Source organism: Synchiropus splendidus, chromosome 2 (genome assembly GCF_027744825.2).
Source record: "Synchiropus splendidus isolate RoL2022-P1 chromosome 2, RoL_Sspl_1.0, whole genome shotgun sequence".
Taxonomy (NCBI): Eukaryota; Metazoa; Chordata; class Actinopteri; order Syngnathiformes; family Callionymidae; genus Synchiropus; species Synchiropus splendidus.
In genome coordinates, this window is record NC_071335.1 from 911,994 (window position 1) to 933,581 (window position 21,588).

Below are 21,588 nucleotides of genomic sequence, written 5' to 3' on the forward strand. Positions count from 1 at the left end.
CAGAGGTGAAATTTCAGTATAGATGAGCAGCTCTCATGGAAACAGCACAGTGTATTTGTGTTTTAAAACCATTTAATGCACAGCTGGATTCATATGATAAACGAAGATATTTAACCTATTTTGAAATTACTAAAAAAATCTTCCACAATGAATATGTATCAACATATACTTAAAGCTATATGTCAATGGAAGACAAAATCCATCAGAGTACCACGGTTGACTAAGAGTCATTTAACTACCTGTGCAGTTGAAGCCGTTCATCACACCATCGAGAACACCTTTGGCAGTATTCTCAAAATGATCTTGTTGTGTCGAGTACTCATCAAAAATATTGTCAAAAACAAACTTGAGGTCTTTGTTAGCCCTCTTGTTAATATTCCTGTTTCGGACTCTTTGTGTGCCAAAGCATGACTGGTACTCTTCTTTGGGGTCAAATACGAGCATGTAGTTATCGACGACCTGGATCACGTTCCGGCGTTTCTCATTTTCAGTGGCAGGCCTTACTCGTACCACCACCTTGACGTGGCTACACACGTCAGCTGCCATCATGTTCATAACTGCAATTCCAAAAAAACTATGATGATGATGAATGAAAGATCTGGAAAGTATTCACGATCATTTCTTTTTTCACAAAATGTTATGCAACTGCAATATTCCTATATTGCCAACAAATACAACTCACAATACCCCCATAATTAACAATAATGCGTACTAGTGGGATATAAATTGTTCAGTCGTACAATGTATCCCGTCAATGTGGCATCCCTAAATGGATGACCACAATCTGCCAAAAATGTAATATGTTATTTATGTTGATCATTTGGCTATTGTGTTCTCTTGGAGTTTTGCGAGTGTTTTTTTTTTAAATTACTGATATAAGACGGTGAAGCGGAACTATTATCTGGGGTCGGAGTTGCGAGGGGGACACAAAGTGTTACTGCGCTCTGGGAACACGTTTCATCAGACGCTACTTGGACTCCATACGAGACACCTGTTTATATCGTGTTGTCTTCTTTCATCTGCACACAGTATTTGCGACGGTTGACCGTCCTGGGACCCGTAACAAATCTTGGGGGCTCGTCCGGAATCTAGCGCCATCTCCTAACCAGAGGCGGTATTGCGGATCCATTCATCATACCTGGGAGCAAGACAAGACACTGCCAGAAAATTGCTGTGGTTGGAGCGGTGAGCTGTTGTGGGCTGTTGAGTTGTCATTGCTGAAGCTGTGACCCATTTCAAGAGTGGAAGAGTTGCTATGATGTCGCAGAACGAGAGGAAGAGCCTATTGTGGGACATTGGGAAAAGTCTTCTCACCCTCTCGGCACAGGAGCTGTTCCATATTGCCAAGGACGTCAGTACGGAGGTGGGACAGGACCAACCCGAACTCTCGTCGACTGATCATGAAGGGTGTTTGGACTTCATCAGTTCATATTTGCACAGTAAGCAATTACTTGACTTAGAAGATAGCGGGATGGTCAAATTGTTGATACTCAATGATACTATTGATGCCCTTAAGAGTGGAAGGAATGATTCTGAGACATCTTGTGTGACTCTGACTCAGAACCAAGGAAATGTTATTGTAAATGTAAATGCGAAGGAATCTCATATGATGCTGGCTACAGACAATACTATACCAACTAGCTTGACCATGTCCAGCATTCACAGTGGTGTTGCCGGAGCTAGTCCTGTCACAGTGGGTGTGCCTGATGGTACGAGTTGGTGAACATGATAAATAATTATGAGCAACTGGGACAGAGGTTGAGAGAGACTATTATGTCATCAGCACAGACTTGTGAGCCTGGCTTTAATGGGCCACAAACCCCATCTGCTCCTCAACCAGGGTGTGAGGGAAGCTTCTCCCTTCGAGACATGGCATACTTTCAAAGAAAAGAGTTCAAGATTCAAGGTGGTCAATTTGGAGACCATTCCTCTGATATTAGTTACAATAACATTTGTAAACAGATTGAGGAAGGAGTAAAAGAAGGGTTTTCTGATACAGAGAAACGTTCGCGGGGTACTGCGAATAGTGAAACCAGGGATTTTCAAAGACATGCTTATTGATAAGGATGACTTGACTGTAGTGGAGCTGAAGGGGTTCCTGCAAGCACACCTGAGGGAGGAAAACAGTACTGAATTATTTCAAGAGTTAATGTGTGCTAAACAAGAAGATGGTGAAGCGCCTCAACAATTTCTCTATAGAGTCATTGGGTTGAAACAGAGGGTCTTATTTACGTCCAAGTTGTCAGATGCAGGCATTAAATACACCGCTGCCACAGTTCAGGATGTGTTCCTACACACGGTTTATCAGGGTCTAGGAGCGAAACACAGCAGCCTACATTCTGAGTTGAAACCCCTCCTGACAAACTGTGATGTCAGTGATGAGGCAATTTTGCGCCTAGTAACACAGATCACCAGTGAAGAAAGTGAACGACAGAGGAGAATAGGGTCTTCTCGCAGTAACACAGCCAAGCTGACAAGAAGTCAAAACAAAACCACATCCTGTTAAAGAGCTAACGGCTAAGGTGGAAGAACTGACGAACCTGGTAAAGTCTCAACAACCACAAGCATTATCCCAGCCGACCACTGTGAATCGCCAACCCCAGAACAACGCCAGAGAGAGAGAGAGAGAGAGAGAGAGAGGTCGACTGCCAGACATGTCGTGAACGTAACAGACGGGACTGTAATCACTGCTTTGTGTGTGGAGAGGAGGGTCACAGAGCCGTTGGTTGTCTCAAAAGGCAAAAGAACCAGGGAAACGAGAGCCGGACACTGCAACAGGGGAACCAGTGATCGGAAGTCAAGGAATGCCCCAGACGGATCACCATCAACCAGGATGTCAATCACCTCCTCCGCTAACTGACTCCTTTGTTGAGAAGCAAACCAAAAGCTATGAACAGCCTGACATGTCAATTTGTGCCAAGCGCAGAGCAGTTGCTAAACTGATTCAAAGAAAAGCTGTGTTGACCCATATACGTGCCCCCATGAGCAACTCACCATTGGAACTAATTTATATAGATTACCTACACCTTGAGAAGAGCAAGGGGGGTTATGAGTACATATTAGTCATAGTCGATCATTTCACAAGATTTGCACAAGCGTACCCGACGAAAAATAAGGCTGGTCGCACTGCAGCGGAAAGGATATACAAAAATTCCCCATTTTGGATTCCCTAACAAACTCCATCATGATCAGGGGCAGGAGTTTGAAAACGAGCTGTTTAGGACCCTGGGACAGCTGACTGGAGTGGGACATTCCCGAACATCTCCCTACCACCCACAAGGGAACCCTGCTGAGCGATTGAACCGAACGCTTATTCAGATGCTTCGTACATTGACAGACAAAGAGAAAGAATCATGGAAAGAACACCTTGCAAAGGTAGTACATGCATATAACTGTACGCGCCACGAAGCCACAGGTTACTCTCCACATTTGCTCTTATATCATTTGGATCTATTGTTTCAATTATCAGAAAAGACAGAAAATGAGACTCAAAACGGGTATGTTGAAAAATGGAAGAGAAGAATGACTGAAGCATACCATATTGCTAGCAAAAACAGTTTTGCTTCGAGTGCTAAGGGAAAGTCCTATTATGATCAGAAAATGAGAGGGGTTGTACTAAAACCAGGTGACAGAGTTTTAGTTAAGAATGTCGGAGAACGTGGAGGGCCTGGAAAACTGCGCTCTTATTGGGAAAAGACAATTTATATGGTGAAGAGAAAACTGACAGATAACCCAGTATATGTGATACAACCAGAGAATAATGCCTCAGGAAAAACCAAGACGCTGCACAGGAACTTGCTTTTACTAGTGAATGATCTTCCAATTGCAGTTCAGCCACCGACACAGCAAAGACATCACAAGCGAAAACATGGTGACAGAGAAACAGACTCTGTCATAACGCAAGTGGATAACGCTGACACATCTGAGTCAAATGATGAGAGACCAAGGGGATATTGGTTAAAGAGGTCAATAAGTGTACCTACTTCTATAACCCCTGTGTTATTCCAGACTTCAAATGGATTGAATCAACAGCGACATCAAGCAGGCAGGATAGGCCAAGTGGAGGAAAGATCCTGTCCAAGTTTAGGAGCCGCTGTAGGGGTACAACACCAAGCCAGACAATCCTATTTCAATCCAGATGCTCCGAAAGCGAGACGATTACCAGTTGAAATACAGTCAGAGTTAGATCTTGGAGAGTCTGAGCAAATGGAGTTTGATGAAAATGTTGGGCGAGGCAATGGTCAAAACGAGTTGGAAGGGGAAAACATTGGGAATGTGGTTGGAAAGGAGTTAGAAGTGTCATGCCCACAAGAAAGTGGTGGTACTTTAGACAACTGACAACTCACTGCGAAGGTCCACTAGAGAGAAAAGGCCGGCTGAGACATTCACCTAATCCCTCGCTTGGCACACCGATGTATCAGCCTTACCCCTCTGTAAATGCTGTTAGTGCTCATCTCAGCCCATACTGTGATCCCAGATTCCCACTGTCATACCATACATCATTCCCTTACACACCACATACACTCTATTCTTACTTTCCATAGTCCCTTTGCTGAGTTAAGGGATGCCTAAAATACAGTTATTGTAGTTTGTGTCTTGTGTTGAGTCCAGTGTTTCCCTGAAGTTTAGATATTGTTTGTGTCGGGAGCCACTTTTGTTGTTGGGGCGTGTGTGGCACCCCTAAATGGATGACCACAATTAGCCAAAAATGTTATATGTTATTAATGTTGATCATTTGGCTGTTTAGTGTTCTTTTGGAGTTTTGTGAGTGTTTTTTTTTTTTATTACTGATGTGAGGTGAGGCGGAACTATTGTCTGGGGTCGGAGTTGCGAGGGGGACACAAAGTGTAACAGAGCTCTGGGAACACGTTTCATCAGACGCCACTTGGACTCCAGACGAGACACCTGTTGATATTGTGTTGTCTTCTTTCGTCTGCACGCAGTATTTGCTACGGTTGACCGTCCTGGGACCTGTAACATCAACATATAACAAAATTATTGCTGTATAAAAGTATGTCAAAGTAAATTCGCTCACTCACAGAAGTCAGTCCAACCGAGATGCTTCAACGACTGATGCAGAAACATCTCCATAATCACAAGGCGCTATTTCAAGGCGTTATTGTGTTCCGAAATTAAAATCGGACCATCCCTAATGTACCATCTGATGACTGGACCAGGTCGTGAACACTTGTTACTGACCGAAAACAGGCGATGCAAATCACGTTTCAAATCAAGTGGATTTTCTTTGTTGATGCTGACACGGCTTAAATTCAAGATCAAATCATTTAAAAGTCTTCTCTGAACTGAGTGTTTTGCAGTTTAGCGCTGTATATAGAGCCTGGTAACGACTGGAGCTAAGGTTAACTAGCGTGAGCTGCTAACGGCTACCGGGTGCGTCGTGTTCTGATCTTCGTTTAGTCATTTGATGTCATAACTTACCCCTCAGTGAGATATAATGAAACGCTGCTTCAGCAAGTAGTACTGTTCATCAAAACTCTTCACTTACACTCGCTTTGTGAGTAGAGCAGCACTGTGCAACACAACCAGCGGCAATGGGAAGTGACGGGTCCTGAGACAGCGATGCGTCGGCGCGTGTGCCGAGCTCACAGATCTGAGACCGTCACGTGACTGTGCCGACTCGGAACTGTGTTTCTAAGGAAGCGCACCTGTCAACAGGATGTAACTGCTGAAACAGTCGAATCTCACAGTTCTATGTGATTGTCTTTGTGGATCTACGGGGCAGCTCCAAGGGAAACGCAAGCTGTCTGCCGTGCACGACCATTTTGATCTCCTGTCGGAAAATAATGTAGTTCTATTTCATATGTGCTCCGCCCTCTAACGGACTTCGCTATTGGTTAATCCACATCGAGGCAATGGCCCCGGCCTGAGACTTCGATTGATTGGCTCTCCGCCCAGGAAGGCAAAACCCACCATGTATTACTCTCCCCTGCTCCCGCCACTCTGATCCTTTTGGAACTCAGCCTGTGACTACAACCATCGGGTTAACATGGAGCGTTCCTGTTCGTCCTGCGCTGATTCTCTCGGTGAGTCCGACAAGCATGACTCCTGCGTCGTCTGCTTGGGGCCTGAACACCTGAGACTGCTGGACTCGTGTCCCGCCTGCGTGGCTCTTCCAGGAGAGGAGCGGCACAGGCGGGCGGGTCTAGCATGCTGGAAGGGAGTCGACCAGGAGTCGGCCTCTCTTCCAGCTACTCAGCCTCCTCAGTCCGCTCCTAAACCACCTCCAGCGAAGATGGTTTGGGCGGACGTTACAGAGGAGGGTGAGTGTCGTTTTTAAGAGGAGGAGGTCCACCTCAAGATTTTGCCCAACGACGACGACGACTTGGGGGTGGTGGATGAGGGCGAGAGTACTCCAGCGGGGCCTAGCCAGAGCAGGTACCCGATGGACGAAATGCCCCAATTATTCCGTGAGGCAGCGGAGACACTAGGAGTGTCCCTCCCTGTCCAGGCGGAACCAGAAGAAGAGGACTTCTCAGTACCTTTGTACGCAAAGGTTGTGAAGAAGGCATCCAGACTCTCAGCCACGGTCCCTAAAATGACCAGGCTTTGGGCCCACTCGGCTAAACACCGCCTTGATCGTCAATGGCGCCGCCTAGGGGATATGCCGTGTATTCACTGTGGAAGGCGTCGATCCCACCAGGGGGCTGCCACCTCTGGGGGACACGCTTGGGTTTTGTCTGGCACCCAACTCTTCTCTCTGGACTGGCGGTAAGCAATGGCACCCAGAGGAGAAAGACCGTACTACCGCCACCTTCCTGGACCGAGCTTATGCATGCGGTATGCACGTTCGGACCCTGGCGAACGACATGGCCATGGACAGGCTGTTGTTCGAGAAGGAATCCATTTCAGGGGACGAGCTCCGGAGGATCCAGGCCTCTACGGCGGCCTTTCAGAAGATGCCGCGTCTCGTGCAACGTCTCGGGTCTCATGGAGCTGATGGAGACGCAGAAGTCGTCGGCCAAGGTTCGTGTTCGCTAGCTAAAAAGGCTAGGCTAACACTAGCTTCCTCGGCCACCGGCCATCGTTCACCGCCCGTGTCAAGTCGGCCTGGTTCGAACTCTTCAAACGCACAGGTGAGTGCTGGCCGGCTTAAGGGACTTAGTTTCCCAGCGGCCTCTGAAGCTGTCGTCTCTGGCAGCAATGTTGCACCGCCTGCCTCTGGGAGGTCCCGTCGATGTTCTCCAAGCGCTTGGGTGAGTGTCGTCACTGGAGGCCATTTTGCTTCGTCTGAGTCAAATGAACCCAGTGCGGCTGCACCGAGCGTCACCGTGTCGAGCAGTGGACTACATCTCCCGGTTCCCATGCTGATGACGAAATTCACGACCCACGGTGTCTTCAGCGAACCCGGACGGCGGCACCCGGCCCTTTCGGAGGGTGCCCCCTGCACATACCAGATGAGGTGGGCGGGCATTTTCTGTCTCTGGCTCAACCCCTTACAGACTTTCACTCTGTGTGGGTGGATTTGTGCGGCCCCCTCGCCCCTTGGTTAAACAGATCATTAAGCAGGGGCTACGCACTCCAGTTCTGTCGCTGTCCACCCGAGTTCACGGGAGTCCGTCTCACGTCTCCTCGCTCCCCAGCAGAGCGTCTGTGTCTGGAGCAGGAGGTATGCTGGGAGTGAACTAATCCCTACAGCCTTCACCGGGGTTTTTAACCAATAGCGAAGGCCGTTAGAGGGCGGAGCACATATGACATAGAAATGATGGTTACTCACGTAACCCAGGTTCTATCAATATGTGCGTAGCACTCTAACTGGCTGCCCAGCAGGCCTGTTTCCGCTGAGTTCCAAAGGGAGCAGAACGGCGGGCGCAGGGGAGAGTTATACATAGTGGGTGGTGCCTTCCTGGGCGGAGAGCCAATCAATCAAAGTCTCAGGCCGAGGCCAGTGCCTCGATGTGGATTAACCAATAGCGAAGGCCGTTAGAGGGCTACGCACATATTCATAGAATAGACTAACCATCATTTTCTAAGGAAGTGCACCTGTCAACAGGATGTAACTGGTGAAACAGTTGAATCTCACAGTTCTTTGTGAATGTCTTTGTGGATCTAGGGGGCAGCTCCAAGGGAAACGCAAGCTGTCTGCCGTGTAGGACCATTTTGATCTCCTGTTGGAGAATAATGTAGTTATTTCGATCTGTGTGTTTGTCTCAGATTTCCGACTTGTCTTGTTCCATTCTAATTCAAATGATTTTACAAGGTATCATTTAATTTAGGAAATTTAAAAACGTTGGATTTTTCACATGATGGCACATTTTCACATTATTTAAAAATATGGAATAATAATGAATGCAAAGAATTATTTGATATTAATATATATAGTAGGTCATCAAATCAGTGTAAATGTAGAACTCGGTTGCCTGCAGGGATTCTTAATGTCCAGCAGATGTCACTATTCAGTGACACAGTATCAACACAGTATCAGCACAGTGTGTCACTGTGTCGAAACGCTTTTTCAGGAACAGCCAGGCAGCAGCAGCACCAATGGGCTTGTGAGACCAGGCGGCGGCTGCGCGGGGTGCTTCCCAGATGATGACGAAGGGGGCGGATACATCGGGAAATCTCGGATTGTTGTAGTCGGATTGTACTTGGTACGAAGAACGTGATGGAGAGAATCACTTTTTTTCGATTTATTGGCTGATGAATTGGAGGCGGGGGAACACTTCTTTATCAGAATGCGCTCAGAGAAGGTAAGTAGTTTTGTCGAATCAAGAAAAGGCAAGAAACTGCCAGCATCAAGTCAAATTACCATAACATTTTGAATGTGATGACATTTCCTTCATTCTAAAAATAACACTGTTTATATATATATATTTGTCGCCATGAAACAATCCGTAGGTTGTAACGGACTCTCCATAATTTTCCCAGGTCAGTTGATAAAGTAATTTCTTTTGAGGAGGATGTAGTCTCCTTATTCAGTCCGTCAGACTTCAAGAGCCATTTCAGACTAAGAAGAGAACAAGTGGAGGTTGGTGACAGAAGTTTTCTGTTTGACTTTATTGCCTGTCATTTCCTCTTTCCCCTCGTTTCGACCTGTCCTTTGCCCGTTTGTAGGTGGTCATCAGGTTTCCTAGCTTTTTTGGACCTTGCATTTCTTTATATAAAGCCAACTTGTTTTTGTGGTGGAGACCAAGGAGACTGCGTGTGAAGTCCCGCAGCAGAAAGGTGGCATCATGTGTGGACTCTGTAACATGAATGTTGTTCAGAATTACAGTGTGTCATCCCCTATAACTCTGATTCAAACAGTAACTCTACGTTTCTATTTTGATGAGGTGGAAGTGGAGGGGACCTGAGTGAGGTCAGGAGGACCTTCATGAGCTGAGGTCTCTTCAGGTGACTGAGGAGTCAGCTCCATGACACTGGGACCTGGGGGCACTATGGAGAACGTGTCATCCAAAGCACACTATACACTGATATTGTCCGCTATTGAATGTACTTCACCTAAATGACGACGTGCATCTCTGATATGTGCCAAAACCCCAGAGGCCAAATTATTGTCAGTGCAGAAACACATGAAGATGAACATGTGTCCAGCTCTAAGGCTGTTCTTCATCTTTACTTCGTGAAAGAGTCTAAATTATTGTAACAGCTGTATTCCATTCTCTTTCATGCATGTCGACTACTTTATGACCAAACATGATTCACAACTTCTTGTACATGTCTAGAATTATCTGTTGCACATTTATGCACTTCTACTCAGTAAATGTGCAACATGGTATTCCATAGTCCATGTTTTACCTTGCCATCTTCAGTCTTTCAGCAGTCTCCTGTGTCCAGACCTGCATCTGGACACAGCATCACCAATAGTGACCTTCTCCATCACGTGTAATCAAACTAACCCAGGTTTGGTCAGTTCCTTATATAGCTAGTCAATACGCACACGCTGCACACCTGCCTGGTGTAAAACCAACATGCTATGGAAAACCTCAAGCAAATGAAGTTCATTATTGTAGTTTCTTTTTCTAACAAATGGTTTTAATTGCTGATTAATACTCTGCAATGATCCAATGAAACAGCAGCTTCAGGCAGCAGCGCAACTTGAAATGTCTCACCTTTTTAATGTGTTTCTAAGCAAATGGCAGAGGTGAAATTGTATTTCAAACTTCAAACTGTCATTTAAACTAGAACTCAAGCTGACATTCCATGGGAATTTTGCAATTGCTTTCCAATGCACTTCCAGGCGGAAGTCACACTGGCGCAGTGGTTCAGAAGCAACTGCGGGGTGCCTGGATCCCACCCCTGTTCTCGGGGCTCTCTCTCGAGATTTGGTGGTGATGACGTCGGAGCCCAACAGAGCGATTCTGGACACCCCAACTTCCCACAATGTGTGCATGTGGCATACCATGGACCAAACCCCTCCGAACACATACTATCTATAAACCATATAAACCATAAACCATATAACCAGCATAGCTCACCGGAGGAGTGGGGTCACTCAGTGGTGCTGCATGGTGTCGAGACCTAGCTAGATTAACAACAAAGAGATAAATTGGGGTACTGTGTGAGCCAATGTAAAAACGACATCTAACAATCCAAACCACCAATTACACTATAACTTTATTCAAAAAAATGCAGCTCACACCCACAAAGCGCTTCACCAATAAATTAGCTAAGTCACCACGTGTGACCATTATTCATTAAATACAGCGTGTCTGGGATCCTGGGAACTAGTTGCTGCCTCCATAAGTGATTTTATTGTTAATGTTCAAATCCCACATTCAGCAAAAATTCTGTTTTTAATTAACGACTGCATGTTTTGCTTGACAAATCTTTCAGTAAATCATTTAATATAAAAAATAGGTGGCCGACCATACGCTTAGTATTCAAGATGTTAACACAAGCAACAACCGAGGACACAGAAAGAGAAAAACAAGATATTTTCTATATATCTTATGAACCACAAGTTGAAGGAGGGAGCGGCGAGAGAGGGAGCCGGGCAACTGCAGTAACTACCCCTGGCTCACCGGTCTGTGCTGGTCAATGGTCCGGGCTTCCATATCTCCCAGCTGGACCTTGAATCAGGTGTTGTTTTTCATGTGCACATGGGAGACCCAAAGAAACACTCGCCGGAGATCTGGAGTTCCAAGAGCCTCGGCGACTCTCTCCCGTGCATCAGCTCAAGCGTTCATCTTCCCTGCCAACATCCACCCAAGACAGTCTTGGCAAGGAAGATGATGGTCCAGGTCTTGGACACCACACCCCTTAACTTTATGAACCCTATGAAGGAGTTGATCGTCAGTGTTCATCCTGCCATCTCTCTGTCCACCAGCACTTATTAAGTGCTATTTTGGGTTTAAGTCCTGGGACCCCTTTCAGTCATTGCAACACCTTGAGACAGTGTCCTTGAGACCCCAAGTATGTTTACCTGTCATGATAAGCGAGAAGCTGCTATTTAAAGCAGCAAGTTCACGTCCCCCTTGACATCCAGTGTTAAAATCAGTTAAACACTGATTGAATTTGTATGACAGTATCTATAATACACTTATTTAGCACATAATGCTGACACGTGAATAATGCATCCTCTGAGACAAAGAAAACAATGCTTTTCCATGTTTTTAATCTCTGTGCTAAAGTAACAAAAATGTCAGGTTTCGTGTTCGTTTGTGCTTTTACTGTTGTACTTCCTGTCTCCCCGCTTCCGTGTCTTCGTCTGTCCTGCTCCAGCTTAATGGTGACAAACAGCTGGGACCCATTCCGCCGATGATATCTACCCTTCTGCCCACTGTGTTGTCGCTAGATGGTCTGCTGCTGATACGTGGTATGATCTCTTGTTGCTACTCTGATTCTCTTGTCCCTGGTTTGTCTTTCCTTGTTCTTGCTCCGCGTCTCTCTTGTTTCTCTTCATCTATACCACTGTCTGTTTGCTCTTTCCTCAGCTCCGCATTTGCTTCTTTGAGTGTTTGTTTACTCTTTCTGTGAGCTTTTCTGCTAGTTTTTCCTTGCCTAGAGTGTTTGTTTTTCGCTTCTGCCAAGCGTCCTTTGTTATATTCAGCCTCGTGAGTGTATTTACCGAGCGCATAGTTTTCTGCTGTCCCCGTTTTACAGTGCAGTGTAACTCACGCCTGTTTTCTGTTGTAGGTTATTCCCCCACCGTTGGTGTTGTGTCCACCGCGCTCCACTTTGGTGTCGCCGCCCTCAGTTCATTGTTTTTGTTCGTGTATTATTTTTGTATTAAACTTCTTGATTAACAGAAACCTTGCTTGTCTCAAGTCATTCGCGAATTTAAAACCATATGAATTGAGTCACCTTACAACTACACTATGACAGAACCGTCTAGCCACTGAACTCTCTCCAGATTTGAACGCAGCATTTCGCTCCCTCAGTCTATCACGCACCTCTTTCGTCATCCAAGGCTTCTGATTGGCCCGAGTGACGATGGTCGCATACTCCCCCACGTCTGTTTGCTGATTGCAGTCCGTAGCAGCAGCAGTTTTACCTGTGAGCACGTTGTTCCTGTCCGCCCTGAACGCTGTTAGCCCTTCCAGGCTAATGGCGGTGTCCGGGACAGAAGAGTTGAGCCACGTCTCTGTGAGGATCAGCACGCAACAGTTCCGTGTCTCCCTTCGGGTGTTCAAGTCCAGTTTCAAATAGTCCAGTTTGTTTTCTCGCGAGCGCACATTAGAGAGCAGGACCGACGGGAGCGGCGAGCGGAACGGGTTAGCATTTATCTTAGCCTTAATTCCGCCGCGGCAACCGCGCTTCTGCTTCCTCTCGCACCGCCTCCGATGTCCCCCGTGATGATGATCCCTGCTGCTGGGGAGGGGCTTCGCTGTGCTGTAGGACTCTGAATCTGACTGGCGGGGCTTCGCTATGCTGTAGATCGTTGGATCCGACCGGTGGAACAGACCGAGGTCGTGTAGGGTCGTCCGTGTCTCCGCCCTAACGGGATAAAAGCCGTTGAAATCCCTCAGATTAATGATCGTTTGCCGGTCATATCCTAATAAACGCATTGCGCCGTTTCCACTGTTTGTTCGTTCGTTCGTTGATTGTTTCATTTTCATTGTATTATACATACATTTGGCTTTGTTACCGGGAGCCTCAGTAGCCGCTGCCTGACAAGGCGCCGCCATCAAAGCGATACGCGATTGACTGGCCCTGAGGAGCAATACTGGATCTCCCGCTCCCTCATCCTCGACCAAGACTTAATCTCAAGTTTCACGGCACCCACCCAGACAAGGCTGGAAAAGTGCCTAGAGGCCCTCCTCGAAGGGGGTGTACTGTTAGGTTTCGTGTTCGTTTGTGCTTTTATTGTTTTACTTCCTGTCTCCCCGCTTCCGCGTCTTCATCTGTCCTTCTTCAGCTTAATGGCGACACACAGCTGGGACCCATTCCGCTGATGATTAAATGGAGCCCGTATCGAGGCCCGTCTCGTTTTTTCCTCATATCACAAGACCGAAGGCAAATGAGGCCCCATTTTCAGCGATCACGTAACTGGCTCGCGTCATGATTCGCGCTCCTTAAATAGGCACAGAAAAACCAGGAAGAGTCTTTGATCATTGCTGTGCTACTTCGACTGACAGAGAGTGACGATGGAGCCACCCAAGAAGCGAAGAACATATCTCCCACAAAGGTATAACAGACAGGTATAATGAAGCACAGGTCTCTATGTGGTGAGGAGGAAGGAAGATTATGATGCTGGTTCGGATAACTGATAAAGAATCCACGATGGTTGGCCGGTCAGAGCACAGGAGTTCAAGAGATGTGTAAACTGTGTGGTTTATTTGTCCAAGTTCTTGATATATAGCTCATTCTTCAGGACACTGGCTAGTTGAGCCGCTACAAGTGCTGCACAAAGCTCCAAGCGCGGGATGGACTGAAGGCGCTTTGGGGCCACGCGTGAGCAGGCTAGGATGAAGGACAGGTGCCGTTGGCCTTGGCTATCCTCAGTTCTCAAATACGCCACAGCGCCATAGGCTCGATCAGAAGCGTCAGCGAATATATGGACTTCATATGTCACACCCTTGTGACTGACATCCTTCGGAAGGTATGGCCTAGGAAAGGTGATGTGGCACAGTAGGTCCAGTTCCGCTTCCCAGCTACACCACTCTTGTAGGAGTTCTGCAGGAAGTTCAAAGGAGGAGTTCAAAGCCCCCAGAAGAAAGGAGTTCACTCTGTTGTCTGTTGTTGAGCAAGCGCACTTGGTGGAACATCCCTTTGATGTCCCCGCTGATGGCCACAGGGTGCTCTCGGAACCTCAGTAAAACCCCAAGGAGCGAAGCACCAAGGGTTGGACCAGACAGCAGATGTTGGTTCAGCGTCTGTCCGAGGTAGGAATGGGAGCAGTTGAAGACCAAACGATTGTTCCCATTATGGTGCACAAGGTGGTGGGGAATGTACCAGCACTCCTCTGGCGGTTTCGCTTCTTTCACTTCTTGCACGGCGCCAGACGTGATGAGCTTCTGCATTTCTGCACAGTAATCTTTGGCTTTCTGAGGTTCTCTGAGGAGCTGACGTTCCGTACTGCGCAACAATGGCATGACGGACTCCTTTGGGGCATGTAGCAGTGGCATTTTCTCATGACGCAGTAATGGAGTTGCATATCTGAAAATACCATCCACCTCTACCCTGGCAGTTCTGGACTTAAGCAGTGCAACAGTATGATTATCAAGCTTGGAGCGAGTCACTTCTCTCTCAGGGTGTTGGGGTACGACATCCAGTTTCCAGAGTCTCTCAACATGCTGGAAAATCTCATCCAGGTGTGGTGGGGAGGTGGTCAAGAGGCACTGCGTACTGTGAGATAGCCCCCCCGTATCTCGAACGGGACCTTCAAGAGTCCAGCCCAGCCTTGTATGTACAGCAGCTGGCCCCCCGGGGGGGCCCAGCCTGACTGGCTCAACCGGTGTTATAAGGTGAGGTTGATCAGAACCAATCAGCAGGAAGGGGGTAGCATTCTTAAAGGCCGGGATCGGAAGACCATGCATGTGCTTAAACTTCCGTTGGAGACGTTCCATTGGATAGGTGTATGGGGCAAGGCTGAGGTTGTTAGCTGTATGGATGGACGATCCACTGAGGAAACTTGGAATGACACAGTTTGTCCATGCAATACCTGGACATCGTGGCGAACTGTTCGGAGAGGGAGGTTTTCTGGACTGCCGTTCATGTTCAGACATTTTGCTGCTTCTGCGAGCAGCATTGTCCTTTCATTGTCCTTTTCGTGTAAAACAGTTACTGTCTGCCTTCCTGCACGACCCTCCCCTTTGGTGGTGAACCTCTCCTTACCACTACGCACAGCGACATGACTATCATATCCCTGACACCAGGATTCATACCGAAGCCACTCAGCTAAGTCAGTCAAGGTGTGACTAGTTATGGAATTGTAATGGTGGCGCCGAAAGTCTGCCCGCAGTTCTGGGGGAAGCTTACTCAACAGCCTAGCAACGTGAGAACCACACTTGAGTTCAACTTCCCCTTCTGAACCTAGTGTCTGTAGAAGACCCACCAAGGACTGAATCTGGAGGGAAAACTTCTGAAAGGCTGTGCTATCTCCACACCTGACTTCTGGAGCTTCAAGAACTGTGGCTATTGTCCGAAGTGCCAGCTGGTGAGGTTGTCCAAACTTGTCATGGAGAGCTGCCATGATCTCAGTGTAGGGGTTTGGGGAATTCAAGTAGGCGTCCGCAATCAGCTTGGCTTCTTCCAGCTTCAGATGGTCGAGCAGAACTTGATAGTTGAAGAGCTCAGAGGCTGTTGGAGGAAGTAGGTTCTCCAGAGCAATATGTAGTCGAGAGAACTCACTGGGGTCTGGTTGGATGAATTTTGGAATTGTTGGGGGGGGGGTCCTCTGTAGACCTGATCTACTGGAGGAGGAGGGGCAAAACTGTGGACGGGCTGCTGAGACTGGTGTTGAACATAGGTGCTGGATGCACAGTCATTTGCGGGTGGAGCTGGGAGGGGCCGAATCTGATGTGCATCAATATTCAGGTTTTGCATGCTGTGACGAAGGTCTACAGTTGGTTTCAGGCCAGGGTGGAGGTTCAGGCCAGTCTCCTTCATCCTCCTCTACTGATAGTTCAAAGCTGTTACTCTTCCCTGCATGCTTTCCAGGTTGACCCATAACGGCATGCAAGGAACGGGTTACATCCAGTAGTTCTTTCATCTCCTTTTGTGTCTCATGTAGCTCCTTCAGACCTGATTCGAAGGCTCTTTGGGTATGATATAGTCGGGAGCTCTCGTCATAGCTACTTCTTCCTTCGTAATGTGGGTCCCAGTCTGGAGGTCCTGGAGAAGCTGACAAATCGCTGTAAAGCTCACTGTCCTGGAAGCGAACTGAAGCAAGCGGAGGCATCTCATAATGAGCCGCATCCTCATGGTAGCGTCCGTAGTAAGGCGGTGATACTTGTCTCCTCTGGGTTGGGGTCTCCCATGATTGAGGTGTAGGCTTGCCTGGTGGAGGACGGTCTTCTTGCCGACTGCCAATGTAGTCCACTTGGAAGTCCTGGAATCTCGCTGGACGTTGTGGTCTTCGCTTTGGCCGCACGTCCGGGTACATCTCTCTAGGGTCCATCGTAGATTCTTTATCCGGCTCGAAGGACCACTTAATGTTGAGGAGGAAGGACGATGATGATGCTGGTTCGGATAACTGATAAAGAATCCACGATGGTTGGCCTGTCAGAGCACAGGAGTTCAAGAGATGTGTAAACTGTGTGGTTTATTTGTCCAAGTTCTTGATATATATATATATATATATATGTATATATATATATAGTTTCTGTGAAATAACACACAGAAGACAATTATACAAAATTATACAAATTACAATACAATGGTCACACCTTAATGGACAAAACATGTCAAAGAAACCGATTCTCATTCCGTGGGAACGGGCACCATCGTGTGGTGGACAAACGCCACTACCCGCACACGGTCCATTGGATCACGTGACCACTTAACACGCCGCAAAGGGCGGTGGCTAATTGCTGGAGCGTCCTTCGTCGACGACGGACTACTACTACTATATCAAATGCACACAAGGCAACGCACACAACTACGGACTAACCAAACACTGAAAGGCAACTATGGTGAAAACAAACACTTACTTTGGTCATGTACTTGGAACTTAAGACAAAAAACCCAGGAGGACGAGCGGCAGCCAACTACTCTCAGAGCGAACTTCAACCACTACTGCGCATGTCAAAACTGCCACGCAACGTGTGACGTCATCTTAAAGGGAGCCTTCTGTACACTATGTTTGTGACACATGATATAATAATAATACATTATAACATATATGTAGATAGAAATTTTAACCCCCACACCCCCAACACTCATTCTTCAAACAATCTTTTGGTTTCAGGTGAAGTGCTTGCTCTTCTCGAAGGAGCTGAGTTACACAAACAACACCACATGCATGTTGAGGCAGTACCGAGCCTTGAATGAAAATGAACGTGCACAACCCGCGCCAAGTAATAACCCACAATCATTTAAAATGCCATGTCCCTCACTGTGGCCGAAACATAACAACATGATCGAATGTAATGTGTCTGTGTAGGTACCAGGAAACATGCTGTGGATCAGGCTTCGGTTGCCATGGTTGTGAAGGATTCCCAGCCTTTCACACTGGTGGAAGATCAGGGATTTAGGAGCCTCCTGGATCTCCTCGAGCCTACCTATATTATTCCAACTAGACAGGTGAGTATTGTATATCCATAATTTATGCTGTTTGTTGTATGGTAAATGACAGGTGCCATAGTAGTGGGCAGCAGTAGATCAGGTGGTTGAGCAGGTTGTCCAATGACTGCAGGGTTGGCGGTTCAAATCTCGCTCCCACCAAGTTGCTTTCATAGTGTCATTGGGTTAGACCTAATCTCCCTCGCCTCGTGTGAATGAACTCTGAGGTGCTTTGAGTGTCATGAAAAGCGCTATATAAATCTGAGGCATTATTGTTTATTTTATTTTCCAGGCTCTAAAGGCAATGGTCGAGGAGAGATTCCATGCCGAAATGCAGAAGGCAAAAGAAGAGGTCCAGAAAGCTAAAGCTTGCAGTCTGACTGCAGACATGTGGACCTCTATGGACATGGAGGCCTATCTTGGTGTGACGTGTCACTTTATTACTGAGGAGGACACTCTGAACACCATCCTGCTGGGAGTGGAACACTTTCCACAGAGCCACACAGCAGAGAACTTAGCCCAGGCAAAGACAAAAATTATGGCAGAATGGGGAATAAAAGATTAGGTCAAATGCCTGGTCACAGATGCGGCATCCAATATGATAGCCTGTGCACACACTCTTGGTGTAAGGCAAAGCATATGTGTTGCACATTCCCTTAATTTGATTGTGCGAAAGTCATTTGACCAGGTCCCCATATTGTCTGAAATAAGAGCAAAAACCAGAAAAATTGTGGCCTACTTCCGGACCTCCACAACTGCTAAAGAACGCCTTGGCCACATGCAAGAGTCCATGGGAAGACCAAAACATAAGTTGCTAATGGAGGTAGAAACACGCTGGAACAGCACACTGCTTATGCTCCAGCGTGTCTTTGAGCAGCGGGAAGCCATGGGGGCTGCCCTTGCTTTACTGTCACAACTCACATCCAGTGACTTCAAAACAATTGAAGAAATCATTAAAGTGCTTGGCCCATTCCACCAGGCCACTGTTAAGCTGTTAGAGGAGAAACGGGTGTCGGGTCTAAAGTGATACCACAGATGAAAATGCTTCTGCATGCAGTGAACTGCGAAGCTTCTAATGTGACCACAGAAACACCAAAAATGTTGACAGACATTTTAAAAGTAAGGCTGAGGGATCATCTGGCCAAACTAGAGACTGCCAGTGTAATGACACTGGCAACACTGCTGGATCCACGGTTGAAAGTACTTGGATTCCACAGTGAGTTGAGAGCAAATGAGGCCGTAGAAAGACTGAAAACGGAGTGCGCCAACATAATCTCTCTGCCATCAATTCCTCCACAAAGGCCTCAAGTGAAGGATGAAAATGCGGCAGCACAATCAACATTTTATATCTGTTTTCATGTTTACTATAATACTATCATGAAGTGCTGTCTTTTTTTTAGGTGGTGGGAACCTGTGGAGTCTATTTGACACGTCGGTAAATGAGAGTCGGGGCGTGTCCAATGCTGAAGCTGAGGCTATTGTGGAAGTGCAACGGTACCTCATCCAAAAATACATTTCAAGAAATGAGGACCCACTGTTGTTTTGGAAGGACCACAAAACCACATATCCACACCTTTACCAGTTGGCAATTTGGTTCCTTTGCACGCCTGCTTCTCTCCCTGCGAGAGGATTTTCTCAAAGGCATGGGAAATCATATCCGAAAAAAGGAATCGACTGAGCCCCAACACAGTGAAAATGATTGAATATGTCCAAGTTACACAAGCACATCAAGTAACTGAACATACAACTGACAAATCAACGGACAGTTAACCACATAACATCTGGGTTACATCCAATGACCAGCAGATGTCAGCAATGAGCTATTAAATGAGGCCTCGACTGATCAACTGACACAAGCCAAATCCATCAATCACATAGGAAAGCAATGGCACAAGAGGAAGATCATTACCTGTGGATGTGAAGTGACCTTCTGCCAACACAGTCTGGAGCCAAGGTGTTGAAATCAGTGAGGTTTGATTGCAAAATTGGTCCCAGCTGTGTAGCTGTGAAGCTGCAGGAAAGCAGGAGAGGAAACAGAAAAACACACAACTGGGGAACAACAAAATAAAAGTGCTGAACATGGACATGACAAAAAGCTCAAGTAAAGTCAGGTCTGTGTTCCAAAGTTGATAGCAGAAGCAGGAGTTCAGGAACAGTGTCCTGGTTAAAGGTAGAGGGAGGTTGGTGTTTGGCAAACTGAAACAAATGGAAGAAGTGAAAATCGGAAAATACTGTATCACAGATGCCAGTGTCTGTGATGTGGATATTATAAAATAATTTTGGGTGGGATTCGATTTAAAAAAGAATCTTATTATTTGGATAATTTCTGATTAATTAGTCCCAATTAATCGCAGTTTAATCATACAAGAATATTTGCCACAAGAAGCCACATCCTTCAATTGGACCCATATGGACCGATACATACATTTAAACAACAAAATATTGTTTATTTTACATCAGTTTGACAATAGCACAATAAATCACGATGGTGGCGATATTCAAGTTTTTATACCACCTTATTTAAACTAAAGCTCTTTTAATGTCATGAAAATATTTGTATAAAAATTTCAATTTTATAAGAATTTCAAGTACATCCAGAGTAGTGGAAACCCTGGCCATTGTTAAAGAAAAACATTCCTCAACAAAAGCAATCAGATGCTTTTGTTTGCTTTTGGTTCCCTGTTGTCTGGAGAGCAAACTGTTCAATTCAATTCAATTTAATTATGTTTTTGTTGTAATTAGTTAATCATAATAATAAGTTGTAATTAATTAATTGTAATTAACTCGTTAAAGTCCCACGCCTAATTAAAATAGATTCTGTATAAAATTATGGCATGCTGCTGATGTTTAGTGCATTTTTAAACAATGCCTACTGTCTCATGGAATATTGAATAGTTACTTTTTCTTGTCATGTGTCATTGTAGGCCATCAAAACAAGGTTTGCACGTGTCCTCGGAAGTGAGGATTCTGTCCTGGTGCTGTGACGCTACCAAAATTCAAGCTTCGTTGGCTGCATGATCCGAAGCGGAGGGATCTGGTGAAGGCAAGTCTGCTGCCACCACCACCACACAGCAACTGTCTACCAGCAGAGAGGAGGAGTTCTTTGGCTTTGCAGAGAACAAAGAAGCTTCATACCTCAAATCAAAGAAGAAACAGGTTGAGGCATTCTGAATCAATTTCCATTGATAAAAAAATGTCTCTCAAACTTAATGCAGCCACTCCCTCCGTTGCCCCAGTATAAGGTCTATTTAGCCTTGGGAGAACTGATTCTCCCTCCAAAGAGAAACACGCCGTCAGAGCTCAAGTTTGAGAAGCTTCTCCACATGAGGTACAGTCATTGGTTTGTGGGATAGCAATGTTGATGAGTGAAATTCCTAAATGTCTTACTACCACGACTGAAGCACTTTATGCAGCATTTTTTATTTAATTTGTTATTTTATTTATCATAATATCTAGAGTTACGAAAATAATTTATTTTGTTTGTGTGGCTGAAAATATTTGTGTTACCAAACCATTGTCACTGCAGTTAATTTCCCAGTTTGGTATAGTTGTGTTTCTGTTTTATGATTCTCAGCATTGCACTATTTGCACTATTGTTTGTTCTTGCTGCTGTTTGTTCTGTAAAAGACTTGATTTTTGTTTTCACTGCTAAAAGTATAGGTTATACTCTAAATAATTACAATAAATATGACTATCAAAAGTTTCAATATTGTCATTCATTCAGCTGCTCTCACTGTCATGGCCCCTCACACCATGCTTTTATTTTGTCAGCTACTTCCTGCTCCTGTGTGTGTGTCTTTAACTCTCTTGACAGTGTCGGGCGCGATCAGCAGCTGCAATCAATTTCTCACTGATGAACCTCCACCTCTAAAGGAGAAGCTGGAGGTTGATGCAGCTCCACATTGTGAATGTTTCTACACGGTGGTTTGCTTTTGGACTCCTGTTCTGAACATTTTGGCCTTT

General features: G+C 46.1%; 1 protein-coding gene across 1 annotated transcript; it reads left to right on the plus strand.

Moving 5' to 3' along the window:
• Positions 1-14,257: 14,257 nt before the first annotated feature.
• LOC128754655 (uncharacterized) lies at positions 14,258-19,026 on the plus strand. The gene is made up of 4 exons (XM_053857423.1): positions 14,258-14,285; positions 17,312-17,420; positions 17,507-17,646; positions 17,918-19,026. The coding sequence occupies exons 1-4, from the start codon at positions 14,262-14,264 to the stop codon at positions 18,188-18,190; spliced, it is 546 nt and encodes a 181-aa protein (XP_053713398.1). The 5' UTR covers positions 14,258-14,261; the 3' UTR covers positions 18,191-19,026.
• Positions 19,027-21,588: the final 2,562 nt, after the last annotated feature.

Coding starts and splice junctions, on each gene's coding strand:
- LOC128754655 (XM_053857423.1), top strand. CDS start 14,262: ATGTTGGTTCAGCGTCTGTCCGAG. Junction 14,286..17,311: donor TGGTTCAGCGTCTGTCCGAG/GTAGGAATGGGA, acceptor TTTTGGTTTCAG/GTGAAGTGCTTGCTCTTCTC. Junction 17,647..17,917: donor ATATTATTCCAACTAGACAG/GTGAGTATTGTA, acceptor TTTATTTTCCAG/GCTCTAAAGGCAATGGTCGA.